Here is a 19,570-nt window from a genome sequence, read left to right as displayed (position 1 = left end):
ATAAACGCTATCTTTATTTTCACCTGATCTTGGAGTGCTGCAGTCTTCATGGAATATACCTACTTGCATCCCGTGACCTGGGTGTGCTGCTCCATATTGGATTTATATATATATAAATATATATATATATATATATATATATATATATATATATATATAAAGAAATGATAAAAAGTGATTAAGATACGATAAAACCTACATGTCATGGTGCAAAAAAGGAGCCCAGTATCCAGAATAATAATAGGGATCAGTATAGACCAATTTTAAGCATACATGAATTCTTTAAATAGGAAGGTAATTTAATAATAGCCTTATTTTAATAATAGTAAAATGATAGAAATCTTTTAAAAATATAAATTGGATATCGCTGTAATTGTACCACTGTAATTGTACCAGAAGAAAGACATCGGGGGAGATTTATCGAAACCTGTGGAGAGGCAAAGTTGCCCAGTTGCCCATAGCTCGCTTCTTTCATTTTTCAGAGGCTTGTTAAGAATGTTAGAAGCAAGCTGATTGGTTGCTATGGGAAATTGGGCAACTGGGCAACTTTGCCCTTCCACAGGTTTTGCTAAATCTCCCCCATCTCATATCCCATGTCATTTTTGTTGTACATAGCACTACAAAGAAACAAAACTCCCCCAAAAAGTGCAAAATCTTGTTTTTTTATTTACTCTTATGGCTTTGTTGGTGGAAAGTTGAAATAATAATGGCTATTAAAAGCAAGAGAAAGAATAAACCTCCAGATTTTAGATTTTTTTTTTTTTAAAGCCCAAAATTTATAAAAATAACAAAGCAGCAGTTTACCCCTTCATGACAAATTGTAATTTGTGGCTTACATTTTGTCATTTTGCCTCATCTTCTAAAACCCATAGCTTTTTTTTCCACTGACAAATAGGGTTTGTTTTTTGCCGGTCAGGTTGTAATCTTCATTGGCACACCTTATTTTTATCATATAATGTATTACAAGGTCGTACAAAAACTTTATGTAGGATAAAATTTGAATATGTATGTACGTATGTATGTATGTATATGGAATTGCACAACTTTGTTGGGTAATCATTTATTCGTAATTGACAAAACGGTAAAACTGACAAGCAAACTTCGATCTATGGGTCAGTTAAAAAAAAGGCTTGGGTGTCAACTGAAGCCTGAACTGGGCAATGGGGCAGGATCAAGAAGGTAACTGTTTCTGTTATTTTAATGAACTTGAGGCTCTTAAAATCTAAAACCTTGATGACCACTTGAAGAAAATTACTTTTAGCCCTACTTCCTTCCCAGTATTGCATCATATATCTTTCCAGTTGCTTTGACTTCAATGTCCTTGAAGCCAGAGTCTGTAAGGAGCTTTGTATATTCAGATGGTGTCCGTTCCTTGCCTTCTGTCATGACCAACATGTGCAGTGACCACATCTGGGAAATTACTGGACCACTTCTGTCTTCATTTAAAAGGACTTCAACTAGTAGCACTCCACCTCCTTAGCATTACCAAGAGAAATACAGGGTCAGTCATAAGAAATTGGACATGTTGCATGCATGCAGCGGTACTACATATGATTATGTTTATTTTTTATTTCATAATTTTATTTTAAAAAATGGGAAAAGGGAGGGGCTTTTTTTTTAGGGGGCTATAACATGCAATCTTTCAATAGCATGCACTGTTCAATGCTATGACGTACCATAGCATTGATCAGTGTTATCGGTGCTCTGCTTCTCTAGCCTGCCATAGCTGGCCAGAGCCTCAAAGCACCGATAGGATGGGGAGGAGGCAGGTAAGGGCCCTCCTGACGTCTACTCAGCTGATTGGATCCCGTGACTTCGTCGTGTGCTTGCTTCAAACCCCAGTATCGGGACCAGGACATACAAGTACGCCCTCAGTCCTTAACCTATTAAGGACACAGGGCGTACCTGTATGCCCTGCGTCCAGACCCAGTATTTAAAACAGGGTCACGCCGTGACCCCGCATCATACCGGGTCGGTCCCGGTGGCTTATGATAGCCGGGACCCTGGGCTAATAGCGTGCGGCACTGATCATTGTGCCGTGTGCTATTAACCCTTTAGATGCGGCTTACAGCCCAACACTGTGCAGGACATTTGACTTTTGCTAGAGAACACCAAGATTGGCAAATTCGCCCCTTGCACCCTGTGCTCTTCACAGATGAAAGCAGGTTCACACTGAGCACATGTGACGTATGTGAGAGTCTGGAGACACCATGGAGAATGTTCTGCTGCCTGCGAAATCCATCAGCATGATTGGTTTGGCAGTGGGTCAGTAATGGTGTGGGGTGGCATTTCATTAGGGGGCCGCACAGCCCTCAATGTGCTTGCCAGAGGTAGCCTGACTGCCATTTGGTTCCGAGATGAGATCCTCAGACCCCTTGTGAGACCATATGCTGGTTTAGTTGGTCCTGGGTTCCTCCTAATGCATGACAAGGCTAGACCTCATGTGGCTGGAGTGTGTCAGCAGTTCCTGCAAGAGGAAGGCATTCATGCTATGAACTGGCCCGCCCATTCCCAGACCTGAATCCGATTGAGCACATCTGGGACATAATGTCTCCATCCACCAATGCCATGTTGCACCATAGACTGTCTAGGAGTTGATGGATGCTTTAGTTCAGGTGTGGGAGGACATCCCTTAGAATACCATCCGCCTGTTAGGAAACACGGCAGGTGGAAAGCAGGTGGTGGATCCTCTGAGCCTGTGAGGAAGGAGACTTGAGCCATGCCAGGGAGTGGGGTCTAAGGTGCCACTGGTTTTCACCAGAGCCCGCCACAAAGCGGGATGGTCTTGCTGCAGCAGGTGGCACCCAGGTCACTACACCTGGCATGACTTGTTCACACAGGTAGCTGGGGGGTGACTTGGCACTGACAGCGACTGGCAGAACATGGCGGGATGACAGAAGAACAGGGCTGAAACACAGGTACAGGATAGGGCAGAACTAGAAACAGAAACACAGACTCTGGGAAACAGGACTTCACTAAGGCTAGACAACCAAAGATCCGGGGGCAGGGAACAGGGAGGAGCAGATACTTATGGACAAGGTACAGGTGCAGACACTTTAATTAATTGGTACTGGCCCTTTAAGAAACAGAGCTCCGGCGCACGCACCCTAGGGATTGAAGGCACGCACGCCGGAGCTGCAGGGACACCAGGAAGCAGAGACACAAGAAGGTGAGTGACAGGCTGAGACTCGCATGCGGACACGTCCCGCGATGCGAATCTCAGCCCCGCCGGCAGAGGGGACAGGGAGTGTTCACGGCCAGAGAGTCCGGCCGGAGTGCCTCTGTAAGACAGCCACCTCATCAGCAGCATGCCCAGGCATTGTAGGGAGGTCATACGGGCACGTGGAGGCCACACACAAACTACTGAGCCTCATTTTTACTTGTTTTAAGGACATTACATCAAAGTTGGATCAGCCTGTAGTGTGGTTTTCCACTTTGATTTTGAGTGTGACTCCATATCCAGACCACCAGATTTTATTTTATTTCCATTGATGATTTTTGTTTGATTTTGTTGTCAGTAAATTCTATAACTTTGTAAAGACAAAAGTATTTCATGTGATTGGTTCATTCATTCAGATCTAGGATGTGCTATGTTAGTGTTCCCTTTATTTTTTTGAGCAGTGTATATTCACTACAGACTATGAACTCACCAGGTCTACAAGACTGGTAAATCTTTCTCAGCAGTGCGATGCATTTTTCTTCTGTCCAGTCATGAATAATCCTTGACAAAATAAATAGGTCTGCCTCCGGAATAGGATCATTAAAGAAGTCACCTTTAATAAAGTAAAGACATTGTTAATTACATAACTTCCAAAACAGAAATAAATATCCAATACATGTCAAAATTAAATAACGTCTCAAAGCAATGCATTTATTACAAGAAACCGGTTATCAGTTTACTAAATTATTGGCTATTCCACTAGTTCTGGGGAAAAAAAGATCTGATTAGTTCACAATAGGTTAGTTTACTATTTTTTCATTAGTTACATAAAAGCGATATTTAGGCACCAGTGTCAGAGAAACATCATTCCTTGTTTGCAGAAATTTTCTATGACATAAAGAAATGAAAGAAGCAGCGTGAGGAGTATTTATCCTAACACATCATCCTAGTCACCAATATCAGCAATAATTAGTGCTTTGTATTTATTAGATCTCAAACATTTCACTTTTTTATGTTTACATATTAGGGAGCAACAATTCCATTTAGTATATCTATACACTTAAGAATACACAAATACAAGATATTTTTTGCTGCCATTTTTTTTTATTTCCAATTTGTATGTACTTCACCTTCAAAGAAATGTATCTGCTGCTCTTTATCTGTTACAAAATGTTTCTTAGCTGTTTGCACAACCTTTGGCAGGTCCATAATGGTGACTGTTGAACTCTTATAAGTAGATACAAATTGTTTTGCAAGACCCCCGGAACATCCTATAAGATAAAAAGATTAGTTTTTCTGTATAAAAAATTCAGAACAAACTACATCACTACCAAAGAAGCTTTTATAGATAATGTATGTTGTTTGTTATTTTCTATGCAACAAAGAAAATAGAAGTTAGCTTTCTTTTCTTGGATGTTTTAAAGAAGATCTGTTGGCGAATCTATGTAAGCATATACATACATTCGTACTCCAAGTAGCCAAATTGCACAAAAATATGTTTGTGCTGCCTGATAAATAATAGCTCTGTAGAACATACACTTATTGGCAAAAAATATAAGACACCAACAAGGTGTTGTTGGAATTGGATAAAAGTTTATACAGTATGTGTAAATGTAATGGTGAATTATGTCAGTAATTACAATAGTATATCAAAAGGATTTATTGGCAAAAACTGCACAAGTGAAAGGTGGTTCTAGTACTCTGTTGGACCACGTTCAGTCTTGATACAAGATGAGATGGGTATGGTTGGGTATGTAGGTATTCACATTACTATTGTATCCTGTGGCCCCAACTGGGCCTGTAGATCCTGGATATTCATTGGTTGTTATAGCTGGTTTTCCAGCTGGTCCATTAAATCCTAGATTGGCAATAAGTCTGGTGACTGAGCTGGCTAAGGAAGTGTTGCAATCTGGTGGATATATTCCTTGGTATGGCAAGCATTATTCTGCTAAAAAAATGCCAGTCATAAGCCCTGTCATTAAAGCGAATACATGTGGCCACAGGATGTCCTTCACATATCACCGAACTATTAGTGTCCCTTGTATCACTTAGATGTGACCGACTGTTGTATGGAATTGCTCCCCAGAGGCTCACACGTCATCCACAGCAAACGCAGGATTGATGTGCTCACCAATAGGCGAGGCCTCCATTCTCACAATTACCTTCTGCTAAACATCTGGAAATGGTCCGGGCAAAGACAGGGGTGTGTGATGAAGGTGCCAACTGTGTCCGGATGGTGGAAAAGGATACTATGGGAGCTACTTGTGCTTGTTGGGGAATCAATTGACCTTATATACTCGTGGTTAACCTCCCTGGCGGTATGATTCTTTCTGGAAATTTGTACCAAAAGCGGTACAATTTTTTGCACTGAATCTCACATCTCCCCCCACCCATTTCACATCTCCCCCATCACATTCCCCCTCCCTTGTCACATTCCCCCTCTCCCTTGTCACATCCCCCCGTCACATTCTCCCCCCTCCTTGTCACATTCTTCCCCCCTTGTCACATTCCCCCCTTGTCACATTCCCCCCCTTGTCACATTCCCCCCCCCTGTCACATTCCCATTCGGACGATTCGCCAAATTTTCCACAAAAATGTGGTTTGATCCAAATATATTTGTGGCCAATTGCTATTAAAAACGGATATTTCCGGGCTACAGAGAGCTTCAATAGGGGTGTAGAACGCTTTGCCTTGCCGTAACACGCATAGGGAGTGTGCTGAGTTATTGAAACAACACTGTTATTCATTATGACATGCAGATTCTTTTGGAAATGTCCTTCATGCCATGAAAATGTAGTGACAAGAGTTACTTTCCATTCTGGACTTCTTACCTGGCTTTTATGTATAGCAATTATTTATTTAAATGATATTAAATATTATTTAAAAATGTACAAGTCACTTATCATAAATTGTAAAACTTCTTTAAACAAAGTCTCCAAACCACAAATGTTCTCAAAAACTGAAGACTGAATGAAACACGATAAAATGTTTTGGACACTTTCACATTATAAACTAGCTCAAACTAGTCAAACTAGCTTTTGCCCGCCGCTTCGCTTGCGTTAAATTTGGGGTAATATAGATCTACTTTTTACGATTTTTACGATCCTATAGTTATGAGGCCGCTCTGGGTAAAGTCTACGGGCATCCAAACAACCCAAATTCTTTCAACTTTGATCGCCTCGTCTGAAGAGTTAATGCCGGACATCTGCCGGAACGGCGATGTCGGGCATTAGCCACGGGTCCTGGCAGCTGATAGCAGCCGGGACCATGGGGGTATGCCACAGCGCCGGGTATACCCGGCGTTCTGCGGCACTGTGTTAATTCATACAAACTTTGAGCCCCCGTTTCACCCCTTCAGGGGTGGAATTTTAGAAAACGTTAAAACACGTGTTTCTTTATCTCTAATTGTTAGCCTAAAAACAAAGTTTCATGCTTCTATCTTCAAAAATGACGGACTTCCATACAAACTTTCAACCCCTTTTTCACCCCCTTAAGGGTTGAATTTTGAAAGATCCTTTCTTATTCCTCGTCTACATCTTAAAAACAACACCTGTGAAAAAATTCAGCTTTCTAGATCCAACTTTATTCATTCATGAGTTATTTACAAGTTTCTGACCACTTATAAAATGTGTTCTATGTGCTGCCCATTGTGTTGGATTGTCAATGCAACCCTCTTCTCCCACTCTTCACACATTGATAGCGACACCGCAGGAGAAATGCTAGCACAGGCTTCCAGTATCCGTAGTTTCAGGTGCTGCACATCTCGTATCTTCACAGCATAGACAATTGCCTTCAGATGACCCCAAAAAATAAAAGTCTAAAGGGGTCAGATCGGGAGACCTTGGGGAACTTTCAACTGTATATGCTAAATTGCTACATGATGATGTGTTTCCCTCTTTATGCACTGAAGCTGGCACGTTCCCTGAGTTTTTCCAGCAAGATGGTGCACCACCACATTATGGGTGTCAGGTCCGAGCATTCCTAGATGAACAGTTTCCTGGAAAGTGGATTGGTCGTTGTGGGCTCCCAATGGCCCCCAAGGTCTCCCAATTTGACCCCCTTAGGTATGCCTGATGAAGACCCCTGTCCGGGGTTGAAACGCGTTGCCTTTTATGTTTCAATAAATGCATATTAATCTACCCACGGACTAGCGCCGTTAATGAGGGGAACACCTTTTCAATTTTCTACCTATGCCTCGTTACCGGTGAGACTGACGTCACCCCGAGAAGTTCCTTGTGGCAGCTGTCCGGCTATCCATTCATTCCAGATGCCACTGTAGGTGTTGTGCTCTTAGCACAACATCCAAGGGTAAGGACCCACTTTGCTTTTACTCTGTATCATTTACCTAGACGGTCCTCACTAGGTACGCACCTTCTGTTGCTTTTTATCTCCTTTTCATTAATCTGACCCCCTTAGACTTTTATCTTTGGGGTCATCCGATGGCAATTGTCTATGCTGTGAAGATACCAGATGTGCAGCACCTGAAACTACGGATACTGGAAGCCTGTGCTAGCATTTCTCCTGCGGTGTTGCTATCAGTGTGTGAAGAGTGGGAGAAGAGGGTTGCATTGATAATCCAACACAATGGGCAGCACAAAATTCAACACATTTTGTAAGTGGTCAGAAACTTGTAAATAACTCATGAAAGAATAAAGTAACGTTAAAACCAAGCACATCATTGTTTTTCTTGTGAAATTCCCAATAAGTTTGATGTGTCAGATGACTCTCTTCCTATTGAAAAAACAAAAGTTGGATTCAAAATATCCGACTTCAAAATGGCCGCCATGGTCACCACCCATCTTGAAAAGTTTCCCCCCTCACATATACTAATTTGCCACAAACAGGAAGTTAATATCACCAATCATTCCCATTTTATTAAGGTGTATCCATATAAATGGCCCACCCTGTATATATTTATATAGATCAGGACTTTAATTAAATGATTTAATAGCTATGGACACCTATGATGTCTTTGTAAGAATTTCTTCACATTAGTTTCACTTCTACAGCATTCTTCATATCCAAGCTATACTACAAATCTCCTACATTCACACTTCAATCCAGACAGCTGTGTAGCTTTTATTTATTTAAATAAGTATTTATTCATCTATAGCCTATTAGAATGTCAAATTTTGATTATTTATGAAATTTACAAGTTACTCTTCATAATTTTTGAAAACATCTTAAAAAAAAAAGTCTGCAAACTACAAGGCTCTCATAACAGTGATCAGATAAGTGCTAAACATTGTTACTTGATGTGCATTAGAGACAGAGCTGTAGCTAGCTCTTTTTGCTCCTGAGGCGAGAACAAAAAGGCTCTGCCCTTTTCCAGCATTATCCTCCCCTTTTCCCTACAAATGACTCCAGCCTCCTCCAAACATAATGCCACCAGCCTTCCCACAACACACAAGGGGGGGGGGGGGGGATTTATCAAAACCTGTGCAGGGGAAAAGTTGCCCAGTTGCCCATAGCAACCAATCAGCTTGTTTCTTTCATTTTTAACAAGGCCTTTGCAAAATTAAATAAGAAATCTGATTGGTTGCTATGGGCAACTGGGCTACTTTTCCTCTGCACAGGTTTTGATAAATCTCCCCCAATGTTTCCAGGCTCACTCAAATGCCTCCAGCCCCCCGCCCCCCCCCCCCCCCCCCACAAGCACACACAATGCCTCCTGCATTACCCATATTCCTCCAGATTTCCCCACACACAATGCCTCCCGCCTCACAAACACACAATGCCTCCAGCCTTACCCCACACAGTAACAGAGGATTATACATGGGAGACAGGGGTGTAGAGGGGTGTACATGGGTGACAGTGGGGCATACAGGGGTGACAGAGGGGTGACAAAGGGGTGTATGGGGGGAACCGTGGGATGTACAGTGGTGACAGAGGTGTTTAGAGGGGTGACAGAAGGGTGTAGAGGGGTGACAGAGGGGTGTACAGGATTACAGAGAGGTGTCTAGGGGTGACAGAGAGGTGTAGAGGAGTGAAAGAAGGGTGGGGGTGCACTACCTGAAGCTGAATAGGCCTCTGTCAGCACTGCCCCTGCTCCTTCCCTCCATCCACATCATTCTGCTGAGGGACCATTTGAGGACATGGGGCAAGGAATCCTGGGAACGCGGGAACAAGGGTAGGCGGGATGACCCTTAATCACATGCAGCATGCAGCGTTCTATTACAGAGAGGGACAGAGAGCAGTGTGGTACACGTGTGTTGCAAAAAACAGCAGCGATTCACCTCAAGCCCAAATCCTGCCTTGATGCACTGATAGGGAAGGGAGTGAGATTGAGAGAGAAAGTGCAATTTTGGGTGAAGTACACAGTGACTGTGTGCTGCAGCACTAGTGTGTACTGCTGGTGTTGTAGACAAATACTTTTTTAACCCCTTAACGACGCAGGACATAAATGTACGTCCTGGTGATGTGGTACTAACGCACCAGGACGTACATTTACGTCCTGAGCATAACCGCGGGCATCGGAGCGATGCCGGCATCATGTGCGGCCGGTCCCGGCTGTGGATTGCCGCCAGGGACCCGCCGATAATGGCGGACACCCGCGATCCCGCGGATGTCCGCCATTAACCCCTCAGATGCCGTGATTAATACAGATCGCGGCATCTGCAGCATCGCGGTCACTTAACAGGATGATCGGATCGCCCGCAGCGCTGCCGCGGTGATCCGATCATCCTGCACGGCAGACGGAGGTCCCCTCACCTGGCTCCACTGCCTTCTGGGAGTCTTCTGCTATGATCTGCCTTCCCGCAGACCAGAGCAGAAGATGACCGATGATGCTGATCAGTGCTGTGTCCTATACATACCACTGAACAGCATTAGCAATCGAATGGATGCTATAAATAGCCCCCTATGGGGACTATAAGAGTGTAAAAATTAAAATAAAAAAGTAAAAAAATTAAGAAAAAAAAATTTGAAAAACCCCCTCCCCCAATAAAAACGTAAATTGTCCCATTTTCCCTATTTTACCGCCAAATAGTGTAAAAAAAATATTTTATATACATATTTGGTATCACCACGTGCGTAAATATCCGAGCTATTAACCCCTTAAGGACGCAGTACGTACTCAAACGGCCCCTTTTCCGAGTCCTTAAGGACTCAGGACGTTTGAGTACGTCCTGTCCATTCCCGGCCACCCGCCGCTAGCTGGAGGGGAGCCGGTGCCCGATGCCTGCTGAAATCGTTCAGCAGGCATCGCGGCATATCGCCCAGGGGGGTCATGATGACCCCCCATGTCAACGATGGCCGCAGATCGCTGGACAATTCAGACCAGCGATCTGCGGCAGATTCCGGGTCAATCGGGTCTCCAGTGACCCGGTGACCCGGAATTACAGGCTGTTCGGGGCCGTCAGAGACGGCCCCGAACAGCCATTGCCAGCAGGGGTGAGGTGGCACTGGTGCCACCTCACGATCGCCCTGATTTGTCGCCGGTTTCCCGGCCAACCAATCAGGGCGCCTGCTGCTGAGGGTGTCACTATCGCAACCCCTCTTCCTCTGCCCCTCTTCCGGAGGACGTGAGCGGGTGCAGGACGTGCACCCCGGGAGCTGGGGACCTCGATCCCCGTCGTGAATGCTGAGATCGGGGCCCCAGGAGCAGCGGCGGCGGTGACGACGAGGGACTGACCTGATGCGGCGTGGATCGTTGGAGGTGAGTGACAGCCTCCTGCTGTTGCTTAGCAACAGCTCCCAGCATGCAAAAAGGGCATGCTGGGAGCTGTAGTTATGCAACAGCAGGAGGCAGACCACCACAACTCCCAGCATGCCCTTATGGGCATGCTGGGGCTTATAGTTTTGCAACAGCTGGAGGCACATTTTTTCTATGGAAAAGTGTACCTTCAGCTGTTGTGTAACTACAACTCCCAGCTTGCACAAACAGCTAACGTGCATGCTGGGAGTTGTAGTGGTGCAACTGCTGTGTTACGCCTAGCGCTCCGGGTCCCCGCTCCTCCCCGGAGCGCTCACGGCGTCTCTCTCCCCGCAGCGCCCCGGTCAGTCCCGCTGACCGGGAGCGCTGCACTGTCATGGCCGTCGGGGATGCGATTCGCACAGCGGGACGCGCCCGCTCGCGAATCGCATCCCAGGTCACTTACCCGTCCCGGTCCCCTGCTGTCATGTGCTGGCGCGCGCGGCTCCGCTCTCTAGGGCGCGCGCGCGCCAGCTCTCTGCGACTTAAAGGGCCAGTGCACCAATGATTGGTGCCTGGCCCAATTAGCTTAATTGGCTCCCACCTGCTCCCTGGCTATATCTGATCTCCTCCCTTGCACTCCCTTGCCGGATCTTGTTGCCTTGTGCCAGTGAAAGCGTTTAGTGTGTCCAAAGCCTGTGTACCTGAACTTCTGCTATCCATCCTGACTACGAACCTTGCCGCCTGCCCCCGACCTTCTGCTACGTCTGACCTTGCCTCTGCCTAGTCCTTCTGTCCCACGCCTTCTCAGCAGTCAGCGAGGTTGAGCCGTTGCTAGTGGATACGACCTGGTTGCTACTGCCGCAGCAAGACCATCCCGCTTTGCGGCGGGCTCTGGTGAAAACCAGTAGCCTCTTAGAACCGGTCCACTAGCACGGTCCACGCCAATCCCTCGCTGACACAGCGGATCCACTACCCGTCAGCCGAATCGTGACAGTAGATCCGGCCATGGATCCCGCTGAGGTGCCGCTGCCAAGTCTCGCTGACCTTCCCACGGTGGTCGCTCAGCAATCGCAGCAGATGCCCAACAAGGACAGCAGCTGTCGCAGTTGACCGCCATGTTACAGCAACTTCTGCCTCTGCTACAGCAGCAACCATCTCCTCCGCCAGCTCCTGCACCTCCTCCGCAGCGAGTGGCCGCTCCTAGCCTTCGCTTGTCCCTGCCGGACAAATTTGATGGGGACTCTAAACTCTGCCGTGGATTTTTGTCTCAGTGTTCCCTGCATATGGAGATGTTGTCGGACTTGTTTCCTACAGAACGGTCTAAGGTGGCGTTCGTAGTAAGCCTTCTTTCAGGAAAGGCCTTGTCTTGGGCCACACCGCTCTGGGACCGCAATGATCCTGCCACAGCCACAGTCCAGGCCTTCTTCGCTGAAGTCCGGAGTGTCTTCGAGGAGCCAGCCCGAGCTTCTTCTGCCGAGACTGCCCTGTTGAACCTGGTCCAGGGTAATTCTTCAGTGGGCGAGTACGCCATCCAATTTCGTACTCTTGCTTCCGAGTTATCATGGAATAACGAGGCTCTCTGCGCGACCTTTAAAAAAGGCCTATCCAGTCGCATCAAGGATGTGCTGGCCGCACGAGAGGTTCCTGCCAACCTGCAAGAACTCATCCATTTGGCTACCCGCATTGACATGCGTTTTTCTGAGCGACACCAAGAGCTCCGCCAGGAAAAAGACTTAGATCTCTGGGCACCTCTCCCACAGCATCCGTTGCAATCTACGCCTGGGCCTCCCGCCGAGGAGGCCATGCAAGTGGATCGGTCTCGCCTGACCCAGGAAGAGAGGAATCGCCGTAGGGAAGAAAATCTCTGTCTTTACTGTGCCAGTACCGAGCATTTCTTGGTGGATTGCCCTATCCGTCCTCCACGTCTGGGAAACGCACGCACGCACCCAGCTCACGTGGGTGTGGCGTCTCTTGGTTCTAAGTCTGCTTCTTCACGTCTCACGGTGCCCGTGCGGATTTCTCCTTCAGCCAACTCCTCCCTCTCAGCCGTGGCCTGCTTTGACTCTGGTGCCTCCGGGAATTTTATTTTGGAATCTTTTGTGAATAAATTCCGCATCCCGGTGACCCGTCTCGTCAAGCCGCTCTACATTTCCGCGGTCAATGGAGTCAGACTGGATTGCACTGTGCGTTACCGCACAGAACCCCTCCTGATGTGTATCGGACCCCATCGCGAAGTGATTGAGCTCTTCGTCCTACCCAACTGTACCTCTGAGGTCCTCCTCGGTCTGCCATGGCTCCGGCTTCATTCCCCCACCCTTGATTGGACCACCGGGGAGATCAAGAACTGGGACTCTGCCTGCCATAGGAAGTGCCTCTCCCCCCCTCCCAGTCCCGTCAGGCAAACCTCAGTGCCTCCTCATGGCCCCCGTCCTGGTGTCACACTGCCCCGTGCCAGGCTTCGCCCTCTGCCCTCCCTCCCCATTCCCACTCCTGCTGTACTGCCTGCCGTTGAGGAAACCCTCCATTCTTTCCCGGTGTCCTCATCCCAGGGGAGGCAGTTACCGGTCAAAGAAAAGGGGAGACCTAAGGGGGGGGGGTACTGTTACGCCTAGCGCTCCGGGTCCCCGCTCCTCCCCGGAGCGCTCACGGCGTCTCTCTCCCCGCAGCGCCCCGGTCAGTCCCGCTGACCGGGAGCGCTGCACTGTCATGGCCGTCGGGGATGCGATTCTCACAGCGGGACGCGCCCGCTCGCGAATCGCATCCCAGGTCACTTACCCGTCCCGGTCCCCTGCTGTCATGTGCTGGCGCGCGCGCGCCAGCTCTCTGCGACTTAAAGGGCCAGTGCACCAATGATTGGTGCCTGGCCCAATTAGCTTAATTGGCTCCCACCTGCTCCCTGGCTATATCTGATCTCCTCCCTTGCACTCCCTTGCCGGATCTTGTTGCCTTGTGCCAGTGAAAGCGTTTAGTGTGTCCAAAGCCTGTGTACCTGAACTTCTGCTATCCATCCTGACTACGAACCTTGCCGCCTGCCCCCGACCTTCTGCTACGTCTGACCTTGCCTCTGCCTAGTCCTTCTGTCCCACGCCTTCTCAGCAGTCAGCGAGGTTGAGCCGTTGCTAGTGGATACGACCTGGTTGCTACTGCCGCAGCAAGACCATCCCGCTTTGCGGCGGGCTCTGGTGAAAACCAGTAGCCTCTTAGAACCGGTCCACTAGCACGGTCCACGCCAATCCCTCGCTGACACAGCGGATCCACTACCCGTCAGCCGAATCGTGACATGCTGGTTGCATAACTACAACTCCCAGCATGCCCGGTGGCTGTCGGTGACTGCTGAGAGTTGTAGTTTTGCAACAGCTGAAGGCACACTGAGTTAAGTAGCAAACCAGTGTGTCTCCAGCTGTTGCATAACTACAATCCCCAGCATCCCCAGCCAAAGTAGTATGCCTCCAGCAAGACCCAGCATGCCCTTCCGCGGTCCGTACATGCTGGGGGTTGTAGCTTTTGGAACAGCTGAAGGCACTCTGGTTGCAAAACACTGAGTTTGTTACCAAAATTACTACATTACACTAACAAAAAATAAAATAAAAAGTAAAAAACACTACGTATACACATACCCCCACACAGCCCCCCTCCCCTCCCCAATAAAAATGAAAAACGTCTGGTACGCCACTGTTTCCAAAACGGAGCCTCCAGCTATTGCAAAACAACAACTCCCAGTATTGTCGGACAGCCACTGACTGTCCAGTCATGCTGGGAGTTTAGCAACAGCTGGAGGCCCCCTGTTTGGGAATCACTGGTGTAGAATACCCCTATGTCCACCCCTATGCAATCCCTAATTCAGGCCTTAAATGCGCATGGCGCTCTCACTTTGGAGCCCTGTCGTATTTCAAGGCAACAGTTTAGGGTCACATATGGGGTATCGCTGTACTCGGGTAAAATTTTGGGGAAAAGAAGCATTTTAGGTAAAAAAAAAAAATTATTTACATATGCAAAAGTCATGAAACACCTGTGGGGTATTAAGGTTCACTTAACCCCTTGTTACGTTCCTCGAGGGGTCTAGTTTCCAAAATGGTATGCCATGTGTTTTTTTGCTGTTCTGGCACCATAGGGGCTTCCTAAATGCGGCATGCCCCCAGAGTAAAATTTGCTTTCAAAAAGCCAAATGTGACTCCTTCTCTTCTGAGACCTGTAGTGCGCCAGCAGAGCACTTTTCACCCCCATATGGGGTGTTTTCTGAATCGGGAGAAATTGGGCTTCAAATTTTGGGGGGTATTTTCTGCTTTAACCCTTTGTAAAAATGTAATTTTTTTTCTGGAAACCAAGCATTTTAGGTAAAAAATTTTTTTTTTTTTTACATATGCAAAAGTCGTGAATCACCTGTGGGGTATTAAGGTTTACTTTACCCCTTGTTATGTTCCCCGAGGGGTCTAGTTTCCAAAATGGTATGCCATGTGTTTTTTTTTGCTGTTCTGGCACCATAGGGGCTTCCTAAAGGTGACATGCCCCCCAAAAACCATTTGTCGCTCCTTCCCTTCTGAGCCCTCTACTGCGCCCGCCGAACAATTAACATAGACATATGAGGTATGTGCTTACTCGAGAAAAATTGGGTTTCAAATACAAGTAAAAATGTTCTCCTTTTTACCCCTTGCAAAAATTCAAAAATTGGGTCTACAAGAACATGCGAGTGTAAAAAATGAAGATTGTGAATTTTCTCCTTCACTTTGCTGCTATTCCTGTGAAACACCTAAAGGGTTAAAACGCTGACTGAATGTCATTGTGAATACTTTGGGGGGTGCAGTTTTTATAATGGGGTAATTTATGGGGTATTTCTAATATGAAGACCCTTCAAATCCACTTCAAACCTGAACTGGTCCCTGAAAAAAAGCGAGTTTCAAAATTTTGAGAAAAATTGGAAAATTGCTGCTGAACTTTGAAGCCCTCTGGTGTCTTCCAAAAGTAAAAACACATCAATTTTATGAATCAAACATAAAGTAGACATATTGTATATGTGAATAAAAAATTTTTTGGGGGGAATATCCATCTTCCTTACAAGCAGAGAGCTTCAAAGTTAGAAAAATGCAAAATTTTCTAATTTTTCATCAAATTTTGGGATTTTTCACCAAGAAAGGATGCAAGTTACCACAACATTTTACCACTATGTTAAAGTAGAATATGTCACGAAAAAACTTTCTCGGAATCAGAATGATAACTAAAAGCATCCCAGAGTTATTAATGTTTAAAGTGAAAGTGGTCAGATGTGCAAAAAATGGCCGAGTCCTTAAGGTGAAAAAGGGCTCAGTCCTTAAGGGGTTAAAATAAAATGTAAATGATCCCGTACGGTGAACGGCGTGAACGTAAAAAAAAAAAAAAGTCCAAAATAGCTGCTTATTTATAACATTTTATTTTAAAAAATGTAATAAAAATGTAATAAAAGTTTTGTATAAGCAAATATGGTATTAATACAAAGTACAGATCACGGCGCAAAAAAAGAGCCCTCATACCACCGCTTATACAGAAAAATGAAAAAGTTATAGGTCTTCAAAATAGGGGGATTTTAAACATACTAATTTGGTTAAAAAGTTTGCGATTTTTTTTAAGCGCAACACTAATAGAAAAGTGTATAATCATGGGTATCATTTTAATCGTATTGACCCAGAGAATAAAAAACACATGTCATTTTTACCATAAATTGTACGGTGTGAAAACAAAACCTTCCAAAATTTGCAAAATTGCGGTTTTCTTTTTCATTTCCCCACAGAAATAGTATTTTTTTGGTTGCACCATACATTTTATGGTAAAGTGAGTGATGGCATTACAACGGACAACTGGTCGCGCAAAAAACAAGCCCTCATAATAGTCTTTGGATGAAAATATAAAAGAGTTATGATTTTTTGAAGGGGAGGAGGAAAAAACGAAAACTTAAAAATAAAATTGTCTTAGTCTTTAAGGTTCAAATGGGCTGACTCCTTAAGGGGTTAAGCGTACTGGAGCACATTGTCCTCCCCTCATAACTGCATACCACATACATATATCTAAGTGGTGTACTATTTTGTTCCTGTTAAAGTCTTAAAGGCCTAGATGCTTTGAAAGGCCAGCCAAAAGTACACACCGGCTGGTGTTGCACCAAAATACTGATTTAAGGGCACTTCAGCCTATTTTCCTCCACTTATAAGTGCATACCACATACGTACATCTAAGTGGTGTACTATTTTGTTCCTATTAAAGTCTCAAAGGCCTAGATGCTGTGAAAGGCCAGCCAAAAGTACACACCGGCTGGGGTTGTACACAAATACTGATTTAAGCTTACTTCAGCGTATTGTCCTCCCCTCTTTAGTGCATACCACATACGTACATCTAAGTGGTGTACTATTTTGTTCCTGTTAAAATCTTAAGGGCCTAGATACTTTGAAAGGTCAGTCAAAAGTACACACCAGCTGGTGTTGTACACAAATACTGTTTTAAGCGTAGTGGAGCATATTGTATTCTCCTCATATATACACTAAGTATGTCAGGCAGAGAAGTGCCAGGACGTGCACAGAGGATGGCAGTTGCCTAAATTCATCAGGCAGAGGTCACAGCAGACTAGGGGCGAGTGGGAGCAGCAAGAGGCCTAATCTCCTGGTATCAGCTAGCGGTCGTGTCTCGAATAGCAACCCATCTGCTGTCATTGATTGGTTAACACGGTCATCCACTTCATCACAATTGACATCTGATACCCCCAGTCAAGAGTTGGTGGGTTCCTCAGACATAACCCTCAGTTGGCATGGCCCGGGAACAATCCCTGTACTCCCATTGCCTCTGTCCTATGCTGTTCCCTCCCCCACAGAACTATCTTATGCTGTGGCTTCAGCTACACTATTTAGTGAGGACAATCTAGAGGACAGTCAGCAGCTACTGCCCAGCAAAGAAGAGGAGGAGACACCCGCCGCTTACTCCGCTAGGCGGGCAAGTAATGATGAGGAGAGTGGTGTGGGAATTGGTGTTGTGAGCGTTTAGGCTCCTGAAGCAGACAATGTTGAGGAACCTGAGGAGGACAACAGTGACATGCAGACACACCTTGATGATGATGAAGCCAATCGCACTTGGGAGCCGGGTGCAGAAGGGGCTTCATCATTATCAGGAGAAGAGGGTTGCAGGTTGCCCGTGAGGCAGCAGCTGAGCCAACAAGGTGGTAGCATGGTTGGCAGTCAGCATGATGGCAGAAGTAGAAAGTCTGGAGCCAAACGTGCCTGGGGTAGACCACCTGCTTCGTGGCAGCCTACCTTCGCAGGAGGTAGTGAAACAGGGGTTCCCAGAGTCATCGGCAGTAGCAGTCAATCAACGCGGACTGTTAGGAAAATTAGCTACTCGGCGGTGTGGCAGTGTTTCATCAAGCATCCGGAGGAGGTTAACCTGGCCACATCAAGATGTGTCGCCAGAAGGTGAATCAAAGCCAGGGTCCTAATGTTGGCACCACAGCCCTTGGTCAACATATGCAGGGTCACCATGAAGCAGCCTGGGAGAACCGTGGCCTTTGATGTTGTGGTCCAGCCTGCTGCATCACCCAGTGCCATGCCGCTCCCTATTTCAGCCAGCCAAGGCTCTACCACCTCAGCGGAAGGGAGCTGTGTGTCAAACCCATCTTCTGTTGCTCCATATGCTCCTTCTTCTTCGAGTCAGCCATTCATCCAGCAAGCCATGTCCAAGAGACAACAGTATGCGCCCACTCATCACACGGCACAGAAGCTGAATGTGCTCCTGTCTTAATTGCTTTTCAAGTGGTGGACTCTGCACCTTTCAAAGAACTGATGGCTTGTGCCGAGCCGAGATGGAGAGTCCCAAGCCGTCATTTCTTTGCAAAGAAGGCAGTACCAGCACTGCACAATTTGTGGAACAGAAGGTGGGCCAGTCCTTGAACCTGTCGGTGTATACTAAAGTGCACGGCAATGCCAAGGTGTGGAGCTGTAACTACAGTCAGGGACAATACATGTACTTTTCTGCCCACTGGGTGAATGTGGTTCCTGCACAGCCACAACAGCAACTTGGACAGGTCACGCTTGGACAGGTCATCTTCCACCGTGTCCTCAGCCTCCACTGCACGGACAAGTCTCAGTGCCCCTCCAGCATACCATGTGTGCAGGGCACAGCGGTGTCACGCTGTTCTTCACATGGATTGCCTTGGCAAACAGAGTCACACATGGGAGGAACTGTGAAAAGTCAATCTTAAAGAAATTGAATCATGGCTCACTCCACGAAAACTGGAAATGGGTACCATGGTGACCGACAATGGGAAGAACATCTTGTCTGTGCTGCAACAAGGAAGCCTGAGCCATCTGGTTGTCAAGCGGTTCCTGAAGTGTTCCCGCCCATCTGCAAGACATCCTAACGATGAGAAAGAAACTTTGCATGCAGTTCAGCCACTCGTGCACTGCAAAGCACACCCTCCTTGAGCTGCAGCGTCAGAACGGCATCCCCCAACATAGTCTGATTTGCGACCTTTCCACACATTGGAATTCCACCATCCATATTTTGGACCGACTATCCGAACAGAGAAAAGCCATCATGGATTTCTTGATGACCCAAGCAGATAGGGGGACTCCCCTATGTAACTTCAATGTCAACCAGTGGCAGCTCATATGTGACACCTGCTGTTTGCTCAGGCCCTTTGAGGAAGCCACATTATTAGTCAGTCGCCAGGACTATGGATGAACAACATCATTCTACTGCTTCATTTACTTCAACACATGTTGGAAATGATTACTGGTCAGGGCACTGGAGACATGGCGCCTACA

The 19,570-nt window shown here is 46.5% G+C and overlaps 1 protein-coding gene across 2 annotated transcripts in view; it reads right to left on the bottom strand.

Annotated features, from left to right (window-relative positions):
- Positions 1-946: 946 nt before the first annotated feature.
- Positions 947-19,570, bottom strand: part of LOC130356826 (acetylserotonin O-methyltransferase-like) — a 61,445-nt gene continuing 42,821 nt past the window's right edge. For both annotated transcript variants that reach the window (XM_056558813.1, XM_056558814.1), the window contains exons 5-7: positions 4,291-4,431; positions 3,651-3,773; positions 947-1,475 (exon numbers count right to left, since the gene is read on the bottom strand). In XM_056558813.1, coding sequence (XP_056414788.1) covers positions 1,264-1,475; positions 3,651-3,773; positions 4,291-4,431 — 476 coding nt within the window. In that variant the 3' untranslated portion in view covers positions 947-1,263. The remainder of the gene's footprint in view (positions 1,476-3,650; positions 3,774-4,290; positions 4,432-19,570) is intronic.

The sequence above is a fragment of the Hyla sarda genome, chromosome 2, assembly GCF_029499605.1.
Source record: "Hyla sarda isolate aHylSar1 chromosome 2, aHylSar1.hap1, whole genome shotgun sequence".
NCBI classification, from domain to species: Eukaryota; Metazoa; Chordata; class Amphibia; order Anura; family Hylidae; genus Hyla; species Hyla sarda.
Note: the sequence above shows the minus strand (reverse complement) of the source record. Positions and strands in the feature narration are given on the sequence as shown.